We start from the raw sequence: 25,307 nt of genomic DNA on the forward strand, positions 1-25,307 counted from the left end.
AGTTCAACCCTCCTGGAAGGGCAGGATCAGGCTAGGGGCTGGCAGGGGTCTGGTGGGGAAGGGTGTGCTGCAGCACCCCACATCCCACCCCCCACCATGGGGCAGGAGGTGGAGGCAGGGGTGCAGGCAGCTTGGGGGGGACCCCTGCCCACCCCTGGTACCTGGCATCAGGAGAAGGGCAGCGTTGGCAGGAGCTGGCCAAACAGCACCAGAGAGCTAAAACTCCTCACATCCCACCCCCACCCTCAATACTGCTCCCCTTCCCTGGCACAGTGGTAAAAAGGCACCCATGATTTTTTGAGAAACCGTTCCTTTTCCCCCTAAAAATATGAGAGACATTGTACATATTGCGATGCTTAAAAAGGCCTGGATGAGCCAAGCTCCCCCCCCTCCCCCAGAAAAAAACCCTCCCTGAGAGCCCCCAGCCCCTCAAGGCTGGGGGGTACCCTGGCACAAGCCCAACCCCATGGGGGTCAGGGTAACCCCAGGCTGCAGGGAGTGGGAGGCCCACAGTGCCCCCTTCCCTGCCCCAGCTGGGGGGCTGGGGCTGGGGTAAGGCTGGGGGTGGGCACACTAAGGCTAGTATGGGGGTCCCTCTCCCCTTGCAGTCACAGCCTTTGGTGAAGCTGCAGATGGATGGGGAGCAGGTGCGTGGCTCCCCCTGCAACGGGGGGACCTCCCCATTGGTGACTGGAGTGGCTCCCATTGACATGGTGTAACTGGAGGGGGAAGAGGCCACCAGACCCCTGCTATGGGAAGAAACCGAGGTTGGAGGGGGTGAGTTAAGAGCCCCCCCAGCACACTCCTTGCAGGGCCTAGAAGGAGGGTGGGCATGGAGACATGGTGTCCCAAGGCACATGGTGGGGGGCACTTGTGGCCAGGGGCTCAGCCCTGAGGGCAGGCTGCCCCCCCAAAACACACCCTCAAGGCAGGGGGCAGCAGAAGACAGGAGGGAGGAGGAGGGATATGTCCCCCCCACCCCCTCCCTGGCAATCAGCTGCACCAAAGGCAGAGTTAAGGGTAAAATAGTGGCTCCACGCACCAAGGCAAAAAAGACACCCCCCTCCAATTTTTGTGGGGTGGTAAGGGGTTAACCCTTCCCATGTCCCCTGTAAATAGGGGCCCAGGGCTGCCAGCTCCCCCCAGCAGGCAGAGCCCAGATGGGGGGCTCAGTCCCCCCAAAGGCAGTGGAAAGCAGCAGCTGCTGACCCCCCCTCTCCACTCGGGGGGACACAGAGGAGAAAAGGACCTGAGAACCATTTCAGGGAGGGGGGATGCAGGTTTGGGGGAGATGGGGGGGAGGAGATGGACCCCCCGCAATAGTTCCCCAGCACAGCAAGGCAGTTGGTCACACACATCCTCCCCTCCTCTGTGGGAAGGGGACAACCAGCTCCCCAGCAGGGACACCCACATCTCCCACCACCAGCAGGCACCCTCGCCCACTGGGGCTGGGGAAGACGATAGGGGGGATGCACTGGGACACCCCCACACACTCTAAAATAAGGCATCCAGCCACCACAGTAGCGCCCCACCCGGGTTTGGGGGGTGGCACTAGCTGTTAGTCCGCTGCTTCTTGAGCACTGAGTACACATCCTCCACCTTGCTGAGCCTCTCGAAGAAGGGCAGCAGGTCCAGCAGCTCCGTGTCCGCCATGTTATCGAACCAGGAAGCCACCGGCACCTGTGGGCAGTGCAGCAGGCAGCGGCTGAGGGGTGGCCCCCACCACCCCCCTCCATTCCCCCCCCTCCCCCCAGGCATACGTACGGCATTGTCAGGGTGGAAGATGTAGGATGCGGGCGAGTTGTCCACAATGATGATGCGGCGCAGGTCACGGCCCAGGCGGCTCAGGTCCTTCACGTAGTTGCCGCGGTGGAAGACGCAGGATTCCCGGAAGAGCCGTGCCCGGAAAGCACCCCATTTATCCAGCAGGTCAGCCACGGGGTCCGCATACTGCGAGCAGGTGAGAGGGGTCACTGGGGCACACTCTGCCACTGTGCCCACCCCACGGTGATGACGGCACCCGGCTCTCCATCAGTGCCAGCTTGCCCCGTGCCTCAGTTTCCCTGGCCAGCGCCTTGCAGGGGCAGGCAGGCAGTGGGGTAGGCAGGGGACAAGGGGGAGCAATGCCCATGGGTGGGCAGGCAAAGGGAATTGTGCCACCCCAGAGGTGGCTGGGAAAGGGAAGGCGATGGCGGGAGCTGGCGGCACCCACCTTGGCCAGGCTGGCGGTGAAGAGCACGCACTCAAAGAGCTCGCCCATGCGCTGCAGGAACTCATCCACGTGTGGCCGCTTGAGCACATACACCTGTGGGCAACGGGGCAGAGGGCAACACAACACAGGGACCAGCAACCTGGACCATGCCAGTACCCCCATGCCCACCCTGGGGGACGCTCATGTCTCTGATCCCAGATGGTGGCGCTCTGCTGGGAAGTGGGGGGCAGAGGGCTGCCCATGCCCTGTGCCATGAGCCCTGCCCCGCGTGGGCTGGGAGATGCCACAGCCCCACTGGCACGTCTGGAGTGAAGCATCTGGCCAGCTCCAGAGCCAAGTAACCGAGAACAGGCTGACTGCCCAGATCACAGCCTATCCTGGATTACTTGAACCTGGGGCCGGCCACTGCAGGAGGACACTGTGCCAGGACCCCTCCTCATCTCCCCACCCACTGGGAAAAGGGAGCACCCACTTCTGCACCCACAAAGTGCTAGCCCCAGCACCCTGATGCACCTGAATGCCCCTTGGTGCAGAGTACTGGGACAGCTGCTGGTCCCTGGGAATGAGGTGGCTGTGCCCCCCACGCCCCAGGTACCCCTCCATTACCTGGTGCATGATGCCATCAATTTCCACGGGAATGATGAAGTCAGCGTTGTTCACTGGCTGGGGATGGCACAGCAGGATCAGTGCTGGGCAGATGACCCCTGCCCAAACACTGCCCGCCCTCTGCCCACACCCCCTGCTGGACCCACCACCCCCTGTAAGGACACCCCACCCATCCCAGCAGGGCTGTGCGGAGTGCCGATCACAGCTGCCATGGCACTGGGCATCACTTGGGAGGAGGACAGAGCAGGGGGCAGGAGGAGTGGGGTGGGCCAGCGCATCCCCCACCTTGAAGGAGCTGTGCACCAGCGTCTCATCCAGGTCGATGACCACGCAGAGCTTGCTGGCATCCTGCGGCTTGATCTCAGGCAAGAGGTGTTTGACGGCAGCCTGCAGTGGGGCGGGGGGGCACAGGCAAACCCAGGGGTCAGCAGGGTGGTGAGGGGCACCCCCTCCCACCCACCCAGAATTGGCATAGGGGGGGGAACCCATATCAACCCCCATCCTGGCACTGGGGAAGTGCTGGGGATGGGCAGCCTGCCCCCCTCAGCACTGTGTCACCCCTGCAACATCAAGCTGGGGGTGTGGGGGTGCTGGGGAGGGGGAATACCTTGGGCAGGGCCCCGTTCTCCTCCACCAGCAGCGGGGCACTTGTGGTGCCAGCACAGGGCTCCCCCTCATCGTGGCACAGGCAGCAGAAGAGGGACTGGAAGATGCTGCGGTTTCGTGGCTTCTTGGTGGGGGCTTGGGTGCCTGGGGGGGCAGGAAGGGGATAAGAGGACAAGGGCACCCCCAAGGGTTTCCCAAGCCCCCCCATGGCAAGAAAGGTCAGGTAAGCCAGGTTCAGGGTTTTGACATGGAAGGTGCTGGGCGACACCCCGCCAAGCCCTCAACAGCCCCCAGCATCCGTCCGTCCACCCTTCCTGCCCCGCCAAGAGCTGGCGCTGCGGGCACGAGTGTTTGGAGACCACCCACAGCTCTTTGCCTACGTGCATCCCCCCAAACGGCCAGAGACCCTACAATAACACAGTGTGGGGAGCCGGGGCCGCTGTGGCACTTCCCAGGAGGATCGTGGACCCCCGAGATCGTCCCACTGTCCCTCCGCAGGAGGCACAGACCCACGCGGGTGAGTGACCCTGATGGGGGGACCTCGTCTGGGGAGGCGGGGATTACAGCCTCTTTTCCCCGCCCTCAGCCTGGCCGCTCTCTCATTGGCCGGCTCGAGCATACCGGAGGCGAAAGACCAATCAGGAAGAAGTGCCCGCCCCTGGGTGCCGTTACCGCAGCCCCCATTGGCGGACCAAGGGGAAACTGAGGCAGAGGCACAGCTCCTGCCCGCCCCGGGGGCAGTGCGGCGGCTGCAGCCCCTTCCCCACCGCCCGCGCGGGCAAGATTGTGGCTCCAGCCCGGGCCGGGATCGGGGCTCGTCTAGGCTCGGAGCCGCAGCTCCCCCTTAGCTGTGCCTCCCAGGAGCCGGACCAGGGCCCGTTGCCCTGGCAGCCCCATAGGTTGCCCCATGGCAGGGAACCCGTGGAGAGGCAGCTCCCCACAGGGGACAGACCCCGTTCTCACGCTTGGCTTCCCCCCCGACCCTGCCAGCTCCCCAGGCCGACGAACAGCACCCCGGCGTCGGGCAGCAGGGCGGGCAGCGCTCCCCGCCAAAACCCCTGCGCTGGCTGCAGGGAGCGCAATTAACAGGCGGCCGAGGCGGCGGGCTGCAGCTGGGTGCCCGGCACTCGGTTCCCCCTCCCCGCCTCAGTTTTCCCACCGGCGCTGCCTGCACCCCCCGCCTGGCTCCGGAGGAAACAGCGCAAATACGCCGAACGCCGGGGCCCGAGCAGCGCCTCAAACGCCCCAGGGTCACCGACGGGATTCGGGGGAATGGGACGGAGCACGGTCCCCGCACCCAGGCGGGGGCAGACAATCCCGCTCCCTCCGAGCCCCGGCCCCACCGTGCCCCAGCGCATCCCGCTCCAGCCCTGGGGCAGCAGGACGCGCGGAACAGGCTGAGAGCGCCCGCAGCTCATCAAACCCTCCGCAGGCAGCCGCCCCCAGACCCCGCGGTAGCGCAGACCCCGGGGACCTCCCCCAGCTCCCGCACCGGGGGGGAATCCCCCACCGCGTTACCTTTCTCCTGCAGCGGGGCGCTCCCCTCCTCCCTGCTAACCTGGGCGATGATGGACTGGTGCTCCATGGGCGCCGGGGGGGGGTGGGTGGGAGGGGGCGGCCCCCCCCGGCGCGGCCCCCGGCGGGGGAGGCGGGGCGGGGGCCGGCGGCGGCGCGGGGCGGCGGGCGCGGGAGCGGCGCCGCGGAAGAAACTTTGTTACAACATGGAGTTTCCTCCGCCCGGGCTGGGGCTGCAAACATGGAACCCGGGCGCGGTTTCAAGGAACCCCTTAAAAGGGCAACGCCGGGCCCCCCCCCCCCCCACCTCCTCCTCCCGGCATCCGCCCCGCGGGGGAGGAGCGGGGGTCCCAGCCGAGGCGAGCCGGGACCGGGGGTGCAGGCAATGACGGTCTCTGAGGGGGTGCTTGTGACGCAGGCTTGGCTGGGATGGACCCCCGCTTGCACCATGGTGATCGTACGGAGTCCCCGCCTCTCCCCCTGGCTCTCCATAGCCTCCCAGCTCAGGGATGATGAGGATGGGGTTCGGCCCTGCTCTTACCCGCAGGTGTCACCCACCACCCAGCTGGCAGCCCCTGGGGAAGGAGAAATGTCTCCCCCTGCAGTCACCCCCGGCACATGAAGCCCCCCGTCCCCATGCTGGGCGTCCCCTGCAGCAAAGCCTCCTGGACTCGGTGGCTCCTGCCTCTGCTGGGGGATCCCCGTCCCTCCTCGGTGACACGATCCCGATTGCCATCATAGGCCAGTGTGGGGGGGAAACAAAGGCTGGGGGGCTGCACCAGTAACCACCTGCTTGTTTATAATATTTCTTTTCCCCGCAAATCCCTAATTGTTTGGACATATACACATTAATAATATATATAATTTCTTCTACAGTTCCTTCCCTCTTGCCTTCAGGTGGAAGTGAGGCTGTTTCCAGGTGCTCTCTGAAAAGCAGCTTTTACCGGGAGCTTGATGCAACAACGTCCTGGGGAAAAGTCGCTCCCTCCCAAGTCCCCCATGCACTGGCATCCCCAGTGCTCCCTCATCCCCAGCACCTTTCCCCCCTACGAGCCTGGCGGGGCACTGCCAGGGCACCACTGCACCGCGGTGTCCCCCGGCAGCGCCTGGCCCCGGGAGATTTCCAGACGATCCCGGTCAACATCTCGATGGCCAGAGACGCTGCGACCTCCGTCAGCGCTGCCCTGGGGGCAGAGCAAATTGGAAATTTCCCACCTGAGCTTGTTCGGGGTCTTTCAATCTCTCTCAGCTGTGGTTTGGGAACTTACAGAGCTGGAATCGTCGTTTCTGGCCCGGGGGGCACCCGGAGCATTAGTGAGGCAGCAATGCCTGCAGCTGGGTACCCCTCTGGCTCCCCGGGGTTGAGCCGTCCCCGTAGGGTGGAAGCAGCCCCTGAGGATCGAGTCTGGGAAGCAACTCGTTCCCTTTGCCAGCGTGGACCAAAAGGGGACACGACACATGCCCACAAGTGACCCGGGTGTGAGATGGGATCCAGCATCAGCAGGTGCCTCCCTGGGGAATTAGGATGCTGCGAAGTCAGCAGGACCTGGCAGGCACTGGAAGTGCTAGCAGAGCAAAAGCCTCTTCACACCTGCGGCTCCCACCTTCCCAGCTCTGCGTGGGGCATCCCAGGACCACGAACCCCTGGGAGCCCTGGCGGGGACCGGGCTGTGGCTGGGAACCAGTACACCTCGTCCTGCCACCTGCTCTGACAGTGGGTAGCGGTCGTGCCTCAGTTTCCCTGTCCCCTTGCAGTGCTGGTCAGAGAGGCAGCCGGCTCTCCTAACTAGGCAGCTGGTGCTCTTCCCCTGCCCGGCGGGAGGGAGAGGAAGGAAGAGGTGGTGCTTCCTCCAGTCTCTATTTTGGGCTGACTGGTGCTATTCCTTTATCCCAGGTGATGCCAGGCAGCGCGCCCCCTTTATCCGCAGAGGGGTGGCTGGGCTGGGCTCTGCTGCAGGCAGGTGCCAGGGGACGCTGCTCATCGCGGCGACAGCTGTGGGAGCCACTGTCCTCTCCAGCACCCGTTTCTTTCGCTAAATCCTGCTCTTCCCTCCTCTTTGAGCCATGAGCAAGCAGCAGCCACAGCTCACCCAGGCCCTGCCCGTTCTCTAATTAATGTAATTAGGAAAATCTCCCGACCAGACGCCTGGAGCAGCAATCAGAGCATCACTTCTAACTTCGCTGCTCACCCACGGGGAGCTCCGATAGCCTGGGAGCTCAGGGAGATGCCGCCCGCCCCCAGGGCTGCGAGACAGGCTGGTGACAAGGGGTTGTGGGGACACGGGCCTCATCCTGCACTCCCAGGCCAGGAGCGGGCAGTCCCCCGCTGGATGCATGGGCTGCGGGGTGCTGGCACAGGGCAGAAAAGCACCGTGCTCCCGCTAGCCAGGCACCGAGGGACCTCTCTGTGCCACCCCACTGCCCCCAGGCTGGAGTCCTGGCCGCCAACTCTTACCCCAACTATACGCGCCTCTAGGAGCGCTGCCCCACGGCCGCGGACCGGGGCTGGGCACCTCCTGCTATGCCCAAGCAGGTGCCTTCGAGCCCCGGACCAGGGGTCCCGGCTGAAGAAGGACGACCCCAGCTGGCACTGCTCTGGAGACCTCCTGCCCCACAGACGAGCTGTGAGGCTGGTCCCTGCACTCCGCAGACCCCAGCACCCCGACCCCGATGTTCCCCGGCCCACCCAGCCCCTGCAGGCCCCCGCACCTCGGGCTAGGGGCGCCTCTTGCAGGCACTGTGGATGGGAGCCGCAGTCCCCACCCCTCCCCAGAGCTGGTGGCAGCCCCGGCGAGTGGGGTCAGCTGCGCCCCTTACGGGGAGAAGACCCCTCCTTTCGGTGGGCCCCACCGCTGTGGCTCCTCCTTCAAGCTGCCCGAGGTTGAGCCAACGCGGAGGCGGGAGGCACCGCCCCACCCCGGCCGACATCGCCCTTTTAAGGAAGGGGAAATTCTTCACATAAACAAACGCGGCCCCCAGGATCGGGGGGGTCTGTTCCCGGGGTGGTGGGGGACACGGAATGGGGAGTCTGTCCCCCTCCAATTCTCCCCATCTCCATCCCTCGTCCGCGTTGGTTTGGGAAAGAGGATTTTGGGTTTGGGGGGGTGCTGGTGAGAGGGGGGAGCCTTGAAACAGCCAGGGAGCGTCTAGCAAGTGCGGGCCGCGGCGGGGAGCGAAGCGCGGCGGGATCCCCCACCCGGGGTGCGGACCGAGGACGGGGGTGATGGGGGGAGCGACGGCCGCCCCCGGGAAGGGCCCGAATGGCCCCGTGTCCGGCGGGGCCGGCAGGCGGGAACCGAGGCATCTGGGGCGCATAGGGCACGGTGAGGACCCCCCACCTCCCCGCTCCCCCCAGGGGAATGCAAATAGTTGAAGCTAAAGCCCCTTCCTGCACCCCCACGCCAACACGTGGGTGTGTGCAACCCCCTCCACCGAGCCCACCCAGCCTGGGGCAAAGGGTCTGGCCCTGGGAATGGGGGAGCCGTGGGGGTCCCCGCCCTGGGGCCGTGCAGCAGCAGCGAGGCTGAGGCCAGGTTACAAACACGCCATTTATCAGCTTCCCCCGAGTTTAGGAGCCCCTGGTGGGGCTCCGGCTGGTCCCATCCGGGGCTGACCCGGTACCGGGCAGCGGGGCTGGCCGCCCCGGCTGCGCTGGGGCTGGTCCCGCTGTCCCCGGACGGCGGGCGGAAAGGCGTAGTTAGCGGTCCCGGGTGGTGATGAGCGGTCCCGGGCGGCAATCAGCCGTCCCGGGGGCCGGCGGTTCCCGGCGCTAATGAGGAAGGGAGATCTCCAGGGCGGCTTCTTCATTGAAGCCTCTGTGCCAAGGGCTGCCGGCACCTCCCGCTGTCCCCGCACTCCGCATCCAGCCTGGACCAGCATCCCCGAACTTGGGGGGGTCTCGTAAAACTCGGGGGAAGGTCTGCCCGGCTGTTAACCCCTTCCTTGCTGAGTGTATCTCTCGCCACAACATCACCCCTGGGGCTCCGCGTGGCATCAAACAGGTGGCCGGTGCAGGACGGGGGGACAGTAATGAGGGACAGGGTTTGTCACCGGGTCCCTGCCAGGGCTGGCGGGTTGAGGGAGACAACAAAGCTGAACCGGCTGTGGTGTTTCCAGGCCAGGAACCAGGCTCCGTGTGCGATGCTGCACGTCCAGATCTGTGGAGGCAAAGAGAGCAGGTCGATGGGCTGGGTGCGCTGTCTCCCAGGCAGCCCCCGATTCCCGTGGTGCCAGCCCTACCAGGTAGGCGATGAAGGCCACGTAGGCAGCCAGCAGCAGACCCAGAGGGATATAGTACCCCAGGCCTTGCAGCGTGGGCAGGAAGTCCACCACAAAGTAGACGTTGATGGCGCAGACCAGCCCCGTGATGAGGGTCATCAGCACCTTCCCTAGGCTGCAGGCAGCAGAGCAGACATCAGCACCAGGGCAGAGCCCACACCACATATGCCAGTGGGCACAGCGGTCTAGGGGATCTGGGGTTGTAGGTGAGCAAGACCCTAACCAGGACATCTGCACCCCACGGCCGTACTACACCCCCATGATGGGGCTCTGGGTACCCTTCAAATGGAGAGCTGGCAGTGCCAGGAGGATGCTGAGGACTTGTGGGGGAGACCAGATGTAGTGTTGGGATGAGGATGGAGAGAGGCAGTGATGGAGTCTATCCTGCTCCAGATGCCCTGGGCACATGGGAACGAACATCTCCCCCCTTATCACCCCCTCCCCCCTCCTCCAATGCACATACACCAACTGCCCCAAGGTGTGGTGTGCAGGGGATGAATAGGCAAAGGGAGGGTGCTTGCAGCTGGGGCACCCCTCTCTGCCTCCTGTACCTCCCTCTGCCCTGGCACTCACAGGCCGTTGGTGAAGTCCTGCATGAGTGGGCGCAGGCTGGTGAAGGTGAGGACGGGCAGGACAGCAAAGGGCAGCTGAAAAGAGAGCAGGGTGAGGGGGGCACGACTGCTGGGCTGGGCTGGGCTGTTGGGGGGCAGGAAGTGCCCCCCACCTTACCAAGATGCTCTGGAGGACGTTGAGAATGTCATTCATGCCTGTGAGATGGCTGACATCCTTGAAGGCAGCCACGAAAACAGTGGGCAGGATGGCGAAGGAGCGGGTGAAGAGCACCCGGGCGAAGCGGGACCAGCGCAGCTGCAGGAAGCCCTGGGGACACGGCAAAACCTGCACCCTTGCCCCTTGCTGTGCACCGTGCAGCCCCGCCATCAAATCCTGGCTTGGACGAACACAGGGGGCATCACCCCCTCCTCTGTGTCAGGGCACTGGGCAGGTCCTTGCAGGGCTGCCAGACCCCACTAGATGTCAGCTCCAGCTCATAAAGCGAACAAGCTCATTAGGGAAATACCGCATGGGGCACCCATAGGGTGCTCTGGGAGGGGATGTCACAGGGGCGAGGGTGGCTGTGCAGCAGCAATGGGTGGGCACTGTCCGCATCCTACGTCCTGGGGACCAGGACCCTGGTGCCAGCAAGTTGTCACCCACCAGGTGGGCAGTGCCCCATGCCCAGCTCCCTGCAGGCACTGGGGGGCAATTAACTCTGCTAAATACCCCTGGATGGCTGTGCCCATAGGACCCCCCCCCCACCCAGAGCCCTTCTGTTATTCCCCTCCCTCCCAGCTGCTCCCCATGGGGGCGAGGGCCAGCATCCCCATCCCTCACCTCCATGACGAACTGTCCCGCATAGGTCCCAGTCATCGTGGAGCTCTGCCCTGCTGCCAGGATCCCAATGGCCCAGATGTACAGTGCCACCGCTCCGAAATAGCACCCAAGGATGACACCCTGTGTGGGGACACTTCTGTGGGGGACCCCAGAGCATTCCTCTCCCTGGGCACCCCCACCAGCATTCAGCCTCCCAGTGAGGTCATGGCAGCCACCAGCCCCAGGAGTCAGTAGGACGGAGCGCTATGTCCCTCAAATGCATACAGATGCCTGTTAGGCATAGCCTGGGGCCACTCACCCCCTGGTAGATATCCACAGACACCGTCTCGTTGTTGGCAGGGAAGATGCTGGCGTAGTGGCTGACACTGCTGTTGATGCATTTGTTGCGCTGCAAAGCACAGTGGGTACGAGTATGACAGACACCTGGCAGCCCCCACAGACATGGGGGGACCTCCCCAACATCCCAGGGGACAAGGACCACCCACTCTCCAAGGGATGCTCGTCCTGCTTGTCCCCACAGCCAGGCACAGCCATCACCTCCCCGCAGGTGAGGGGTAACACTCACTATGTCTTCGTTTCGCTGACGGTAGAAAGCCTCACCAAAGACAGCCATGACGAAGAGATTGATGAGGAAGGAGACGAAGAGAGCCAGGCAGGACTCAGTCAGGAAATACATGTTGGCCTCCCGCACTGCCTCCTTCTTGGACCGGTCAATCGCCCGAGTCTGGTCACAGTGGGTGCCATGGGTGCCATGGGGTCAGGCTAGCATCCTCTGTCCTACAGCTAGGACCAGTTGGTCCCCGCTACGTGTCCCCTGAGACACCCCAGGGTGGCAGTGTCCATGGCAATGCCTTGGTTTTACCTTGACCAAGGAGGAGTGGAGGAAGATATTATGAGGCATGATGATGGCACCAACGATGCCCACAGCCTGGAGCAGCTCCTCTCGCCCGCAGCCTGGGCAGTACGGCAGGAAAATACCCTTCAGCACCTCCACCTGCCCTGGCCTCACCAGCACATACTGGGAACAAGTGTGAAAGGGCACCGTGAGCTGGCAGCCCCCCACCCCCACTGCAGCCCCGTGCCAATGGGGGCACCCTGTGGGGGTCCCCTGCCAGTGCTGTGCAGGGAAAGGGGTGTCTCCATCTCTCCCCTTCACCTCGTAGCCAAAAGTCAGGGCCATGATGGTGATGAGGATGCCAAAGAAAGCCTCCAGTTTGCGAAGCCCTAGAAGTGTCAAGAGATGGGGTGGTACAGAGCAGGAGACACCAGTGCCACATCAGCACCAGGGCTGCCTGGGTGAGCGTCTCCCCCGTCCCCCCACCCCAGAACTCACCATACTTGTCGAGGAATAGGAAGAAGAGGGTGTCCACAATGGTGATGAGGACCCCGCCCCAGAGGGGGATGCTGTGGGATGGCAAGGGGGCATGTTAGTTGTGTGGCCCTTGGCAGAAAGTGGCCATCAGGGAGGCTGAGAGTCCCCATGGGGTGGCTCACCGGCCAGCCGAGAGCAGGCTGAAGGCGATGGCTGTCCCAATCACCTCCTGCATGTCAGAGCCAATGATGGCGATCTCAATCATAAGCCAGAGCAGCACACGGGGCACCTGGTGGGGCCAGGGCACAGTGAGGTGCCTGAGCCCCGAGTCAATGGGCACAGCCTCCAGGCTGGAGACTCCTGTCCCCAGGCTGTGGCAAGCCACCCAGAGTAGCGTGGGGACCCTGAGAGATCCACCCTAGCCTCTCCCACAACACAGTCTCAGGGTACAAGGGGACAGGACCCAGCTGCCTGGATATGATGCTCCCGGGGTGAGGGGGGGGTCGATGCTGGGACAGAAGGATGTGTCCGGCACTCCTTTTGGGGACCTGTTATTTAGCCATTCACCCCCATCAGAATCCTGCTGCCTAGATGAGACCTCTAGCTCCTCCTTTCCTCTGCTTTATGACCCCCCGATCTCCCCAGCTCCCCACACCAACACACCCAGGCTCATCCTGCATCTCAGCTGCACATCGCTGCCCTGAGGGATGTACTCATGTGTCCCCAAATTGGACTAGGACACCGAGGCAGCTGCTTCCTTCCTGCCTCTGCCAGGCCCCTGTATTGCAGGGGTGTGGGGGTGCTAGCGGGTGGGCACCGCGGCTGGGGAGCTTTTGGGAGCCCCTAGCAGAGGTGAGTCTCTCACAGCATCTTCCTGCTCCTCTCCACCCCCTAGGCAGTCCTGTCCCCCCAGTCCCTGCCAGGGCTGCCACCAGCCCAAGTGTGACCAAGGTGTGACCGCCGGGGAGGGCCCTGTGATTGCTCACCTTGGGGTAATAGAGGTAGCAAATCTCACCCAGGTCTTTGCCCGTCACCACTCCCAGCCGGATGGCCAGGCGCTGGCACAGCAGCCCCAGGACGGTGGCCCACAGCAGCACCCACAGCAGCTGGGGGAGGAGGGAGGGAGGTAGCAGGGGCTGAGCACTGGGTAGGAGCTGGCTGCCCAGGGCTCCCAGCAAGGGTGTCAACCAGCCCAGGGACACAGGGAAGGAGAAGCCTGGAGGCAGTAGCAGTTGTCCCCAGCCCAAGCAGGAGGGTGGCCCTTCCACACCCCTGGATGCCCTGCCCCAGTGCCAAAGGAGGGCCCCCCCATTCCCTTCCCACTCCCTGGGCTGGGGAAGCTGGTTTGCCATAGGGCTGGGCGGCCGTTAGCGCAGGAGAGGTTACGAAACCCCCCGCTGCTTCCTGACCCGGCTGGGGGGGCCCAGGGCTCACCTTGAACCCCGCCACTGCCCCGCACTGCAGATCTGACTCCACGTTGCCTGGGTCCAGGTAGGCAATGCTCATGAGGAAACCGGGACCGGTGAAAGCCCAGAGTTTCCTAAAGCTGAAACCAGGCTGGGACGAGGCAGCAGGTCAGAGTGGGACATTCCCATTCAAAACCAGTGTCAACCAGTTGCATTCCCAGTCCCCTTTAACCTGTTGCTAGGAAGTCCTGTACTGCCTGCATGGGCACATTTCTCACACGGAGAGTATTTCTTCTCCCTGTTTTGGGGAGAGAACCACTGCCCTCCAGCCCCTCTCCCTTAGCAGCAGTGCTGGAGGACAGCAAGACCCTCATCCCACATGGGGTCAGGTTGGGCAACGATTTACAGGGGCATCCTAGGACTGTCAGGCACCATTAATTGCACCCCATGGGATCCCACTGCCAACCCCTGCTTTCGCTGTACTCTGGCAAGGTAACCCCCATTCCTATCCCTTCTCTTTTCCGTCCTGGGATGGGCCAGGACTGGAGGGGCTGGTGGGGCACAGGCAACCTGGGGGAACCCTGCTGGGCTGGGCATGGGTGGCCCAAGATGAGGGAGCCTGCATGAGCAGTGGGTTGATTCCTGTGGATGGATAGCACCACACCCTGTGCCTCAGTTTCCCCCTCTGGAAACCTCTAAGTGTGAAAAAATGCAGGCTGGGGCTGTGATCTGCCTGAGCTGGGTCTGGGGACACTGAGGTCCCCAGGTCATGTCACAGGCATATCTCTGTCCCTGCAATGGCTTTTTGCACCCTCACCTCAAGCTCCCTGTGGTACCATCCCCTCGGCCCATCTCTGTCCACCCTGATGGAGGTGTCAGCCTGGCAGCACCTACCCCACTGCCCTTGGGGATGCTGATGAGTTCGTCCAGGTAGGTCTGATCTCGGATGCCAGGGTGCTGCGGGGACACGGGGCTCCCACTGGTGCCATAATCCTGGGCTTGGCCCCGGTTCAAGGACCCAGAGAGGCCTGAGGGAGTGAGGAGGAGGGAAGGTGGCAGCCCGTTGGGAGATAAGGACACTGGTAGTCTGGTAGCCCTGGTATTGGCTTCCCCCAAGTCCCCCCTGCTCCAACCTGGTGAGCCCCATGAGGAACAAACTCCATTTTTCCAGGGGGATCGTGAGCATGGCTGTATGGGGGCTGTCAGTGGCTGCCCAAGGAGTCAGAGGCCACCTTTAGCTCAGGTGTCCCTAAAAATTCCTCGTCCCAGCCCAGTTGTCACCAGTCCAAGGTCCAAAGTGCATTTCTGGGCATGAGGGACAGGAGGGGACCTTGCTCTGGCTCCTGCAGCTGGGTGGCCACAGAAAGGGGACAAGAAACTTGTACTGCTCCCAATCCCTCCCAGCCTACTCATGTCCTGGGAGAGTGGATGAATCACGGATGGGCTTGGGCAAACAGAGGACAGGGCAGGCGCGGAAACCAGGACAGTCTGGGGGGACAATACCCACAGGGTGGGGGAGCAGATCCAGGGGTCCAAGGGCAGTATGAAGGGGGTCTAGGGGAGGAGGGGAGGTGCAGGGGGACCCAAGTGTCATGGGGCTCACCTGGCTCCAACGATGCCATGTCTGGGCCTGATCTGGTGCTACAGAGCCCTGATCTTGACACTGGGTGCAACACCCACTGTGCAGCTTTTAAAGGATGCCCCGGTTACCCCCCCGAGGAGAAGAGGAGGAGGAAGTTCTCCTTCCCCACTTGCTGACCTAGGCTGGGAAAGGGGCCCTGCCTGGGAGCGAGCGTGCTATGAACGTGCACGGTCTCAGTTCCCCCACCCTTTGCCAGGAGGGGGGGATCTAGTGCCTCCCTCCCCTTGGCATGCACACACCAGCGTGCCCAGGGCTGTGGGAGCGTGCGCATGTGTCACCCTCCCTCACATGCCAGGGGTCCTGCTCCTTTGGGTGGCTGGGGGGACAGGGAACAGTGTCTTGCAGGGAGGGGAGGGAGAGCTGGCCCCGTGGGAGTAGGGGAAAGGCCAGACGAATGGGAGCAAGGAGGAAGCAGGCATGTGTTGCACAAGTGCCTGAGCAGGTCAAAATGCACCCTCAGCAGCGGGGAGGAGCACCCAGCCAGGCAGCCTCTGCGGTGCAGGGTCATCACACCATCCCTGCCTGGGGGGACCCTCCCCCCAACGATGGGGTGCTCAGCCTCATGGCAGGTCAGGCTGTCCTCACAAAAGCAAGGCACCAAGACCCCAGGACCCTTGTGGCTGTGGAGGTGGGAGGAGGAGCACCCCAGGTGCAGCTGTGGGTGCCTGAATAGTACAGACTGCTACTAGAGCCCCCCCTCTGCCACCGTGATGTGCCTCACAGAGAGGTGGGCATTGGGGCTCTGCCCCCAGGGAGAGGTGGAGTGGTGGCAGGCACAGGGATTCCAGTCTGGCCCTGCCCCAGGGTATGTCCCAGGCACCCCCCACCTTAAGTAAGAGCTGGAACAGCTGTGAGGAGGACAGGATCCCACCCAGACTTGTGTGGGGGTTAGCATGAAACTCAGCCTCCCCCTGGCCTCCCCGTGACTCAGTTTCCCCAAAGTGAACGAGCCTAGACAGGCAGCACTGGCAGCTTTATTCCCCATTAGCTGGAGGGTGGCGAAGTGGGGGGCTGGCAGCCCTGGCAGAGGCAAAGGGTGCCCCAGGGGAGGACTGGCAGGCAAAGGGGGCGAAGAATTGGGCAGCAAAAGAGACGGGGTCAGGGGGTTGCTGCAGGAGCAAGGCCTGGAGGAAGTCGGCCAGCAGCGCCAGGAGCTCGGGGTGCTGCCGGACATAGGTGGTATGGGACGCTTCCAGCTGCTCCTGCAGTGGGGTGGACAGGGTGGGCACAGCCACCGATGTCCCTCCCCCAGCCACCATGACAGCAGGGGGGGAACAGGATGCCTGGGTCCTCTTCCACACTTGAGGAGCTTGGGGGGTACTGGCCAGCCTGATCCCCACTGTGGCCCCTGGGGACCCCAGAGGAGACCCTGCTGGGAAGTGACACAGCCCCATGGCTCCCACCCAATCTCACCTTCTGGTCCAGGAACCAGGAGCACAGCTGGATGTCCTCCTCCCAGTCCAGGGGCTGTTTGGGGAAGGTGAGCTGGGGCTGGACCCCACCTGGCAGCAAAAAGGCAGGGCAGGGCATTCCTCACTGTGCTGCCAGACAGCGGGCAGGGGCTGCCCGTGCTGGTGGGCACAAGCTTCCCCCTGCCAGTACCTATCTCGCCAAGGACAGACTCATCCTGCAGAAGCAACAGCCTTGGGCAGCCAACCTGTACCCGCCGGGCCAAATGCCTGCAGGGAGAAGAACTTGTGACCCCATCCTGGGTCCCTGTCAGGCTGGCAGGGCTGGGGGTGCCCGTGGCCGTACCCGCTGGGGAGGAAGCTGCTCTGCCAGATGGTGGAGATACCCAAGCTGGTGTGCATAGCTCTCTCGATCACAAACACCTTCACCTCTGTCGAGCCCACTGCCTGCTGCTGGATGCCCAGGGCACGCTGGGTGGGGGGTCACAGGCAGGGGTCAGCCCTATCCAAAAGTCACCCCTGCCCCGAGGTGCCATCCCCATGTTCCCCCATGCTGTCATTCACACTGCTCACCCACCACCTCCTGCATCACACTCTGGCACCCCCAACCTGACCCAGACCCCCCATCCCTTGGGTCCCCCCCAGCTGGCAGCTCACGTAGCTGGAGGTGCAGAGGTGGCCCTCGGCATCGATGGCCGGGAAGGTGAGGCTGGAGGGCACTGCCTGCCGGCATGCCAGCACCCGCAGCAACAGGATGCTGGCGCCTTCCAGTAGCAGCCCCCGCACCTCATCACAGCTGTAGGAGAAGCTCTGGCACTTTGGCTCTCCCTGCAGAGATACATGGCCACCTTGTGAGACAGCCACAGCCCCACGGTCCCTGGGGATGCCATCCTCTGGAGCCTGGGGGCATCCCTGGGTGGGACAGGCCAGCCATGCACCCCCCTTTCAGGATGTGCCTCATCTAGGGGGCAGAGGGGAGAGATGCCCCTCAGCCTCACCTCTTGCTCCTGGAGCATCTTGGTGACAGTCATTCCATGCTGGTGGCTCACTATATGGGTCCTCCTCTCTACAGCATGTGCTCTAAGCTGCAGGACAAGTAAGGGGCATAGGGTGGGGGGGTAGAGCCAGGGCACTTCCTGTCTGAGGTGGCACAGCCCTGCACTCTTTTCAACCAGGGTATCCTACCAGACGCATTGTGGGAAACTTCCCACTCCAGCTGCCCCCCAGAGTAGAGGAAGGGGACCAGGTTAGTGGGACAGAAGTGTTGTCCAAGCCAGGGAGGGGACAACAGGCTGTCCACAGCGACCTTGCACAGGACAGGGAGGAAGGACAGGGGGAAGGGGACATGCCACCACCACACTGGTCACCTGCAGGTGCTCCTGCTCCTCCTGCTCCAGGGTCTCCAGCTGCGGGGTCACATAGGCTGGCAGAGCAGAGTAACGCTCAGCTCATCCCACTGGCACTGCAGCAGTGCCCCACATACCAGCCCTGGGGCTGGTGGGACCGGGATGCTCCAGCCCTGGGGAGGGAGGGGACACCCCACACCACCCCCGACTCACCTTTGAGGGTGCTGGAGCAGGGCACACCGTCCTGCCTGCCGCGGGAGCCAGCCTGCACCAGGAAGCAGCTCTGCGCTGGCTCTCCCGCCCGCTCGTAAGGTGCCCACCGGACTGCCGCCCACCACTGGCCCCCGGCCTGGTCCCCCGCTGCCACCACCTGCAGCGTCTCGGCGAACAGGCAGCACTCCAGCTCCTCCAGCCCTGCCCGGAGGGACCGTCACCCCGGCCCCGGGCACTCCCCCGCCTCAGCTCCCCCCACCGCGCGGGCCGGGCTGAGCCTCTCACCGTTCACCCGGCTCAAGCCCCCACGACCTGGACCCCGCTCCTGCCAGGCCAGGTGCCCCCCGGCCTTGCACCCCCAGGACACAGCTTTTGGGGGGCACCCACCGATGAGGCTCAGGAACTCCGCAGCTGCCGCTGTCAGGGCTGGTGTCTCCTGCTGGCACCCGGCGGGGGGCTCCATGTCTCACCTGGGGGCTCCCGCTGCCGGATCCCCAGGTGAGGGGGCAGCATGTCTCCCCCAAACCCCGGTACAACTCCGGTGCCCACAGTGACCACCCCACCTCCCCGGCCTCTGCAGCTCCTCAGCCCCTGTTGTCCCCTTAGCCTCCCCTACGGACCCCCAACCTTCCCCCCCAACACCCGCCCCAGCCCCCGGGCGCCCCCAGACCTGCCCGGTTCGGATCCGGGTGCCTCCCCAACGCCTCAGCGGTTTCCGTAGCAACGGCCTGGCCCCGCCTCTTAAAGGGGCAACGACGCCGCAGCGGGACTTCGCGCGAGAGGGGCAGCAGCTCCTCAGGAAAGGGATAAGCAGAAGTAAACCCGACCCAGTCTTTTATTTTGGGGTTTGGTGAGGGGACTTCAGTCCCCAGTACAGCAGCATGCTCCCACACCTCACCAGTGTGCTCTCATGGCCTCATCCCACTGTGTGTATGGGGAGGGGGGGTGTCTGGCACCAAGCATGGTGTGCTGGAGAAGAACCACTTGACTAGAGGTAGTACTGCCCTCCCACCCCTTGCTGGCTCCATCCCAGCCCCACCCCAAAGGAGATGCACAGCACTGGGGGCTGCCAGGGAAAGGGGGGACTCCCTGAGTGCTGAGGGTGAAATTGAGGGCTCCCAGAAAAACAGGGGGGTGACAGGAAAAGCCCTTGGAGCTGTCTCTACAGCCTTGGCAGTGGAGTTGAGGGTTATGGACCCCAGGAAAGGGGATCGAGGTGCTTCTACATGACAGCTGGTGACCCCCAAGTCTGGGGGAGCAAAGGCAGGGATCACTTACAGGGTGCCCACATGGAGAAGAGTCCACTCTTCCTACTCTCCAACCCTGCACCCCAGGAGGGAGATTCACAGCAAAACAAACCACAGTCCCTGGTCCCTTTGTGCCCGAGCAGCACCTGGCTCCATGGAAAGTGGGTGTCCAGGCAGAGGAGTCTAGGTGGCTTTGTAGAGGTCCTTGCGTCTCCGCACCTCCTTGAGGACACGGGCACGGAAGGCGTCAGGGTGTTCTCCGCCACCCTGCTGCAGCCCCAGCGCTGCCTGCAGCTCGGGCCGGTGGGTCCGCAGGAAGGGGTTGTAGGTCTGCTCCTCCCCCAGCGTAGAGGGGCACTGCGGGGACAGCCACTCAGCCCCCCCCGCCGGAGGCAGCACCCCCTGGCAGGGAGCTGGGAGCCCCCCGCAGCACTCATGCAAGAGGGTGCTGGGGTGCAGCATCCCCGCTGAGGGAGGGGAAACCCTGCAAGGGGCTGGAGTGGGGAGGCTGCAGCCAGGGACATCCCCCAGCCTCACCGTGCTCCTCTTCTCCTGCCGCTGCTGTGCCGCCCACTGCAGCTTCTGCTCCAGCGCGGGGTTGTCAAGCTCTAGGAGGCTGGCGAAGGTCAGGCACTCCAGTGCATACTCATGCCCTGGGGACCCCATATGCCTTAGTATCGCCCCCGTCTGGCTTCCCAGCTTGGTAGTGTGGGCTAGAGGGGGACATCAGCAACTCTGCCCCGCGGTTGGAGACGCTCACCTGGCCATAGCAGTGTGTCCTCACCCAAGCCCATGGCTACATCCAAGGAGGCGAGCATGGTCTCAGGGGAGCCCTCAAACAGCCTGCCTGGAGCCCCACACAACCGCCCATCAAAAGGGGTGGACTGTGGAGTCCCCCCAAGCCCTTTTCAGGATGGGCATCCCCCTTCCCCCCCTAGCCACCCAAGTCTGGGGTTGGCCACACTCACCACAGCCGGCGAGGAAGAGGAGGTCCCCGGAGAAGAGGCAGGGGGGGCCACCAAAGGGCCCCCCATCCAGCACATATGCCGTGTGGCCAACAGTGTGGCCAGGTGTGGTGAGCGCCTCGAAGGTCAGGCGGCCCACGCTCACCTTCTCCCTGTCTGCAAGTGGGCTACGCCAGGCAGAGGGGTGCATCATCAGGGTGCCCCCCACCCCACCGAGCACCCCAAAATCCCCACCTCCCCGTGCAACACCTCCCCAGTGCACTAGTGTCATGAGCCTCCAAGATATCTGCCCATCAGGGGGCAATGTGGTACTGGGGGGAAGGACCGGTGGGTGGGTGGAGCAGAGAGTGATGGTTGAGGGTAAAGCCTCCACCCCTCAAATTTGCAGGGGTGCTGGGAGAGCCATAGGGGTGCAGGACTTACTTGGTGAGCTCCGGAATGGCATCGAGGGAGCTGCCGTACACCTTGCAGGAGCTGTGCCGCTGGCGGAGTGATGCGTTCCCCCCGCTGTGGTCCCTGAGGACAGGGAGGTCAGTGTCCCCGAACGTGTCCCCTCATCCCACACAAGGTAGGGATGGGGGTCACCTCAGCTGGGGCACCCTCCAGAGCAGTCACCAACCCTCCCAGGGCCCCCACTTGCCCCTTACCAGTGTTTGTGGGTGCAGAATATGGCCTCCAGCATCACCCCCTCTTCTTCAATGGCAGCCTGGGAATTGGGGGGGGACACACACAGAGAGATTTGTGGGGATGGGGACAAAGCCCCAATACTGGTCTCCCCCTAAATCCCCATCTCATCCTTGCCCAGCTCTCCAGGTGCTAGATGAGCCCCATCACTCCTCCAACCTTGCCCCAGGCACTAGGGCTGCAGATTAGCAGCAGATTTGCCCCCTCTGCTCCTCAAAAAAGCCAGAGAACCCCCCTCTCCTGGAGACACCCAAACACCTTGTCAGGGAGGGCCAAGGTGTTCTCACCTGCACAGCCAGAGGGTCAGAGGGGTCGACGACAGCTGCTCGGCTGGAGCCAGTGTCGATGACCAGGTAGCTGTAGTTGTTGGAGAGCACAGGAATGGGCAGGATTTTCACCCCTGGAGGGGGATGGACAGACAGATATCAGGGCATGACACTCTGGCTTGGGAAAGGTGTGGGGGGACAGGCCAAACTACCCACATGTTAAATTAAATTCTCAGTGAAATACACTTTGGGCAATAAGGTGATGGCAAACCCTCCCCACTCCAAAGTGTGGGGGACATGACGGAGTCATGGTGGGGGTGGCTCACCAACACTCACCAGGGAAGTGGCAGGGCTGGGGTACGGAGTGACCGCGTGGGTACCGCTCCCGGGCCTTCTTCACCTGCCACTGGTAGAAGAAGTAGCCGAGCCGTGTGCGGGAGTACAGACTGTACCTGGGGAGGGGAGATACCCTCGGCATTAACGACAGCCCCCCAAGGAGCCCACCTGGGGAGAGCACTGCTGTGAGGGCCAAGGCAGTGCCCAGATCCCTGCCAGGGGACACACACGGGGTCACTTTCCCACACAAGGGGGCCAGAGGTGGAGTGTCCTCACCCTGCCCCAGATCTGCAGCAAGGGCAGAATTGGTTCCCCAGGCAGGTCCCCTCCCCAGCTGCTCTGGGCAGCAAGGACCAGTGGGGTGGGCATCACTGTGGTGGCATCCATCTATCCATCTGTCCAGGAGGGCTCTGCTCACTTGAAAGAGCTGGAGCCTGAGAGCTTTGCCTGCATCAGCACTTTGGCTGCTGGGCATCACTGGCTGTACCCCCCACCCTGGGTGGGGGGGGGCATGCCCAGGGCTGACCCTGCTCCGAGGGCCTGCCCTGGCTGCCACAGCTGCCGGGAAGAGGGAAGCGGCCAGCAGAACGGGATGAGGAAAAGGGAAGCAAGAAATGCCCCCACAGCATGTGCTACACAGGAGTGCAACAGACGAGGGCCGTGGGGCTCAGGAGTAGCACCCTATTTATATGGCAGTGTTTCAGGTCTGGGGAGGGGAACTGATGTTCTGAAGGACACACAAAGTCAGAGGTTGCAAAGCCCAACCCCTGGCCAAGAGCATCCTCCTGAATGGTTACATGCTCCCGAATGGTTACACGCTCAGCGCTGATCCCGGCAGGTACACCAGAGAGGGATCCCGGTAGGAGCCAGGGCTTCTCTGCATCTGCGGGGGGTGGAAGTCCAAAGCCGGGGGCCGGGGGCTCCTGCCAGCACTGGGCACCAGGGTCACGGCCAGCGCGGGTTAATGATTAGACATTAGACGAGCCCCGGGGGAAGGATGCCAGATCCGAGGATGACCGCTACCGTGTTGGGGGAGCCGATGGCTAATTCCCCGGCTCTGAGAAGCAGCCCCCAGTAGCCGGGCTGACAGCGCCTGCCCTCGCCCCTCCGGCCCGGGAGTGCTGAGTACCCGCTGGGGGCTGCCCCCAAAAGCCGCAGCCCGGCCCCCCTGTGCCAGCAGGACCGGAGCACACCACGCTGTCCTTCCCCGAGAAGCTCCGCACAAGCGGGAAAGGACGGGCCCTTCCTCACGGAGGCAGAACAAAGGCGGGCGGACCCGGCGTCCGTTACCGGAGCGGCAGACACTCACCCCACGCGGAACAGCAGCGGGCCGGCGAGGGCCATGAGGGCGGCGGCGGCGCGGCGGGCGAGGCGGCAGAGGGGCAGGCAGCGGCGTAGGCAAGCGGCCGCCAGCCCACAGACAACTGCCGCCACCACCGCCCGGCGCGCAGCCCCGCCATGCCCCGGGAGCCGCCCCCCGCTCCCCGCGGCCATGCCGCGCGGACACGCCCCTCCCACTCGCGTCACGCTGGAGCCCCGGACACGCCCCCGCCGCGGCGCTCGGCGCGGCCCCTGCTGGTCAAGCCGCGTCACTGCCGCGGGAACCGGAGACGGGGAGGGGGACACCGAGTGCGTCACCGGCAAAGAGAAAGGGATTCCCTCCACCCTGTTGCCGTAAAGGGTGTCCCCCCGGTTGACGTCACTGCGTGAAGAAGTGACGTCAGAGACGTCAAGAAGGTGGTCCCGTGTGGGTGGCTGGGGTTCCCTTCGGCGGGCGGGGGTCAGGGGAGTCTGTGTCGAAGGGCAACAGGACGGGGGGCGCATCCGGCCCCAGCTCACCCGGTTCCTCCCGGGAGCAGCGGCGCGGACCTGCCGAGGGGGGGCGCGGCGCGGGGGGGATCGAGGGGGCGGGCGGTGCCTTCCCCCGCCCCGGCCGCCCCGTCCCGGCTCGTCTCGGCCCGGCTCGTCTCGGCCGCAGCCCAGCGGAGCAGCGCGCAGCAGGTAGGGCGGCCCGGATCCGCTCCGCACCTCACGCCGCTTCCAGTTCCCGTGTGGGGCCGCTGACGAGGGTGAGTTATGGGGACCCTCCCGGCCAGCTGTCCTTCCCGTTCCCCCGTCTTCCCCTTCGACCCGTTCACCGCGCCCTCACCCCTCCTTACCCGCCCTGTACCGGCCACCTCCGGTGCCACAGCTGGTGGAGGAGTGTCCCAGTAGCGGACCGAGCGTCCCGGCGGGCGGCGGGAACCGGGCGAGAGTGGGAGGCCGGTCCCTGAACAGCGGGGACGCGCTGCGGTCCCCCACACCCCCATCCCCGACGCGGGTGGGGGCACTTCGGGGAGAGGTCCTGCACGGCGGACGGAGCGGGTCGGAGCGGGGTCCCACGGTCAGGGACGCGGGGTGACAGAACCCCCACGGACGGGACCCTGCTGTAGGGCTGGGGCCGGTTTTCCAGACCCCACGGGATCGCGTGGGGGGTTATCGGGCCAAAGAGTGGGGCGGTCCGGCGGCGGCACCGTCCTTTGTACTGTGGGGGGTGTCCCAACGGACCTCCCGGAGTGTCTCAGGAGGCGAGGGCACGGGCCCGTGCCCGGCAAGGTGTGGGGTGCGTGGGGACTGGCTCTGAGTGATGTGGGGGCGCCTTGCTTGGGCACAGGAGGACAACCCTGTCACACGCCCCTGTGTCCCGGGAGGGGGCTCGGAAGGGGGAGGCGGAGAGGCAGCGGCGATGCTGAAGTCTTGCAAATTCGTGTCCTGTGTGAGCGGCATGGGGGCGGGCAGTGGGGAAACCCGGCTTGGGTGGGCGGTGCTGACCCCCCCCTCCCGGCCTGAGTCCTGCCGAGCTGGGCTGGGCTGAGCCAGGCCAAGCTGTGTTGTCTTGCGTTTTGCCCTACCGAGCCGTGCCATGCTGTGTGGAGGAGCTGTGCTGTACCAGGCTGTGCTGTACCAGGCTGTGCCGTACCAGGTTGTGCTGTACTGACCTGTGCCCTACCAAACCGTGCTGTGCTGTACCAGCCCATGTTGTCCTGACGGGACCTTCCAGGCTATTCTGGGAAGTCAGATGATTTCCCAGGCAGCCTCACTTTAGGGACCCACAGGGAAAGTGGGGAGCCCTGGCCCCACCCCAAACCCTGTTCCCCCACCAAGGTGGCCCTTGGCACCCCAGGGTCCCCTTGGAGCTGGTGGCAGGGTCCTGAGCCTGGCAGGAGTGCTGGGGTGGCCAGTGGGGACATTGCCTGGTGCCACTTACGGGGCCATGCCGAGGGTGACAGCCGCCTGCACCCCAAGTCCCTGCCATGTGCACCTTATCTGTGCTGAGTCATGGTGCCAGCGCAGAGCAGCACCCTTGTTCCCAGGGACGGCATGTCACGCCAGGGCCACCGAGTCAGTCTGGGTGTCCTCGTGGCTGGTGATCTCTGCTTTTGGGGCACCACTGTACCCCGGCTCGGGGTGTCAGGGAGGGTGTGGGGTGCTGCCTGCCTCCCTGGGTGTGGCAGCCGCAGGGACCCGTTGGGCTAGTTCCTTCCCAGCCCTGAGGCCACCCTGCTGCGATGGGGACAGGAGGGGCTGGGGCAGCCAGTGGACCCCTGCCACAGGGTGCTGGCCATGGGCACAGGGTGGGACTTCTCAGAATCCATGTGCTGCTCAGAGCCATCCCGCTTTCCCGAAATGCTTGGATCCCCTCCCATGGATTCCAGTCCCCCCCTAACTGGTGCCAGTCACAGGGGTTTTCCTGGGTCAGGGTCCTATTTTGGGCCCTTCCCTCCCTGGCCCTGCAGACAAGGCAGTTCCAGGGGGCATGAGGTACCTTTTGGAAAACTGTGGAGCAGCAAAAGCAAAACTTCCTGGCTGGGGTGGTGACTGCCATGCAGGTT

General features: G+C 64.3%; 5 protein-coding genes across 12 annotated transcripts in view; 1 reads left to right on the forward strand and 4 right to left on the reverse strand.

Moving 5' to 3' along the window:
* Positions 1 to 478: 478 nt before the first annotated feature.
* CTDSP1 (CTD small phosphatase 1) lies at positions 479 to 5,152 on the reverse strand. The gene is made up of 7 exons (XM_080346932.1): positions 4,943 to 5,152; positions 3,426 to 3,568; positions 3,104 to 3,205; positions 2,819 to 2,875; positions 2,213 to 2,305; positions 1,765 to 1,950; positions 479 to 1,680 (listed from the first exon to the last, which is right to left on the reverse strand). The coding sequence occupies exons 1-7, from the start codon at positions 5,007 to 5,009 to the stop codon at positions 1,552 to 1,554; spliced, it is 777 nt and encodes a 258-aa protein (XP_080203058.1). The 5' UTR covers positions 5,010 to 5,152; the 3' UTR covers positions 479 to 1,551.
* A 3,833-nt stretch (positions 5,153 to 8,985) lies between these two features.
* Positions 8,986 to 13,442, reverse strand: SLC11A1 (solute carrier family 11 member 1; the record flags this gene model as incomplete). The annotated part of the gene is made up of 13 exons (XM_080347013.1): positions 13,356 to 13,442; positions 12,908 to 13,027; positions 12,104 to 12,210; positions 11,943 to 12,013; positions 11,766 to 11,833; positions 11,472 to 11,627; positions 11,175 to 11,333; positions 10,908 to 10,997; positions 10,610 to 10,729; positions 9,947 to 10,096; positions 9,791 to 9,864; positions 9,179 to 9,332; positions 8,986 to 9,096 (listed from the first exon to the last, which is right to left on the reverse strand). Exons 1-13 carry the CDS (start codon positions 13,425 to 13,427, stop codon positions 8,986 to 8,988), a joined length of 1,452 nt encoding a protein of 483 aa, XP_080203139.1. The 5' UTR covers positions 13,428 to 13,442.
* Positions 13,443 to 15,943: 2,501 nt separating this feature from the next.
* CATIP (ciliogenesis associated TTC17 interacting protein) lies at positions 15,944 to 18,400 on the reverse strand (the record flags this gene model as incomplete). The annotated part of the gene is made up of 8 exons (XM_080346968.1): positions 15,944 to 16,171; positions 16,383 to 16,471; positions 16,627 to 16,849; positions 17,036 to 17,206; positions 17,377 to 17,463; positions 17,746 to 17,801; positions 17,938 to 18,138; positions 18,325 to 18,400. 8 exons carry the CDS (start codon positions 18,398 to 18,400, stop codon positions 15,944 to 15,946), a joined length of 1,131 nt encoding a protein of 376 aa, XP_080203094.1.
* Positions 18,401 to 18,988: 588 nt separating this feature from the next.
* Positions 18,989 to 22,929, reverse strand: LOC308042111 (putative hydrolase PNKD; the record flags this gene model as incomplete). Of its 3 annotated transcripts, none has more annotated exons than XM_080347208.1 (9): positions 18,989 to 19,406; positions 19,722 to 19,837; positions 19,945 to 20,031; positions 20,153 to 20,316; positions 20,573 to 20,665; positions 20,797 to 20,855; positions 21,121 to 21,233; positions 21,436 to 21,551; positions 22,745 to 22,929. In XM_080347208.1, 9 exons carry the CDS (start codon positions 22,927 to 22,929, stop codon positions 19,368 to 19,370), a joined length of 972 nt encoding a protein of 323 aa, XP_080203334.1. In that variant the 3' UTR covers positions 18,989 to 19,367. The 3 variants fall into 3 exon arrangements, with proteins under 3 accessions (XP_080203334.1, XP_080203332.1, XP_080203333.1); XM_080347206.1 differs by having other exon boundaries at positions 18,989 to 19,541; XM_080347207.1 differs by lacking the exon at positions 19,945 to 20,031 and having other exon boundaries at positions 18,989 to 19,541; positions 19,722 to 19,792.
* Positions 22,930 to 23,032: 103 nt separating this feature from the next.
* Positions 23,033 to 25,307, forward strand: part of TMBIM1 (transmembrane BAX inhibitor motif containing 1) — a 5,932-nt gene continuing 3,657 nt past the window's right edge. The window contains exon 1 of one of the 6 annotated variants that reach the window (XM_080347201.1): positions 23,033 to 23,172. The gene's annotated coding sequence lies outside the window, so the exon portion shown is untranslated. Of the gene's footprint in view, positions 23,173 to 23,239; positions 23,505 to 23,715; positions 23,819 to 23,841; positions 24,031 to 24,357; positions 24,398 to 25,307 lie in introns of those variants that run through there. The other 5 variants (XM_080347200.1, XM_080347205.1, XM_080347202.1 and 2 more) reach the window with 5 other exon arrangements.

This window comes from Nesoenas mayeri (assembly GCF_963082525.1).
Source record: "Nesoenas mayeri genome assembly, chromosome: 6".
NCBI classification, from domain to species: Eukaryota; Metazoa; Chordata; class Aves; order Columbiformes; family Columbidae; genus Nesoenas; species Nesoenas mayeri.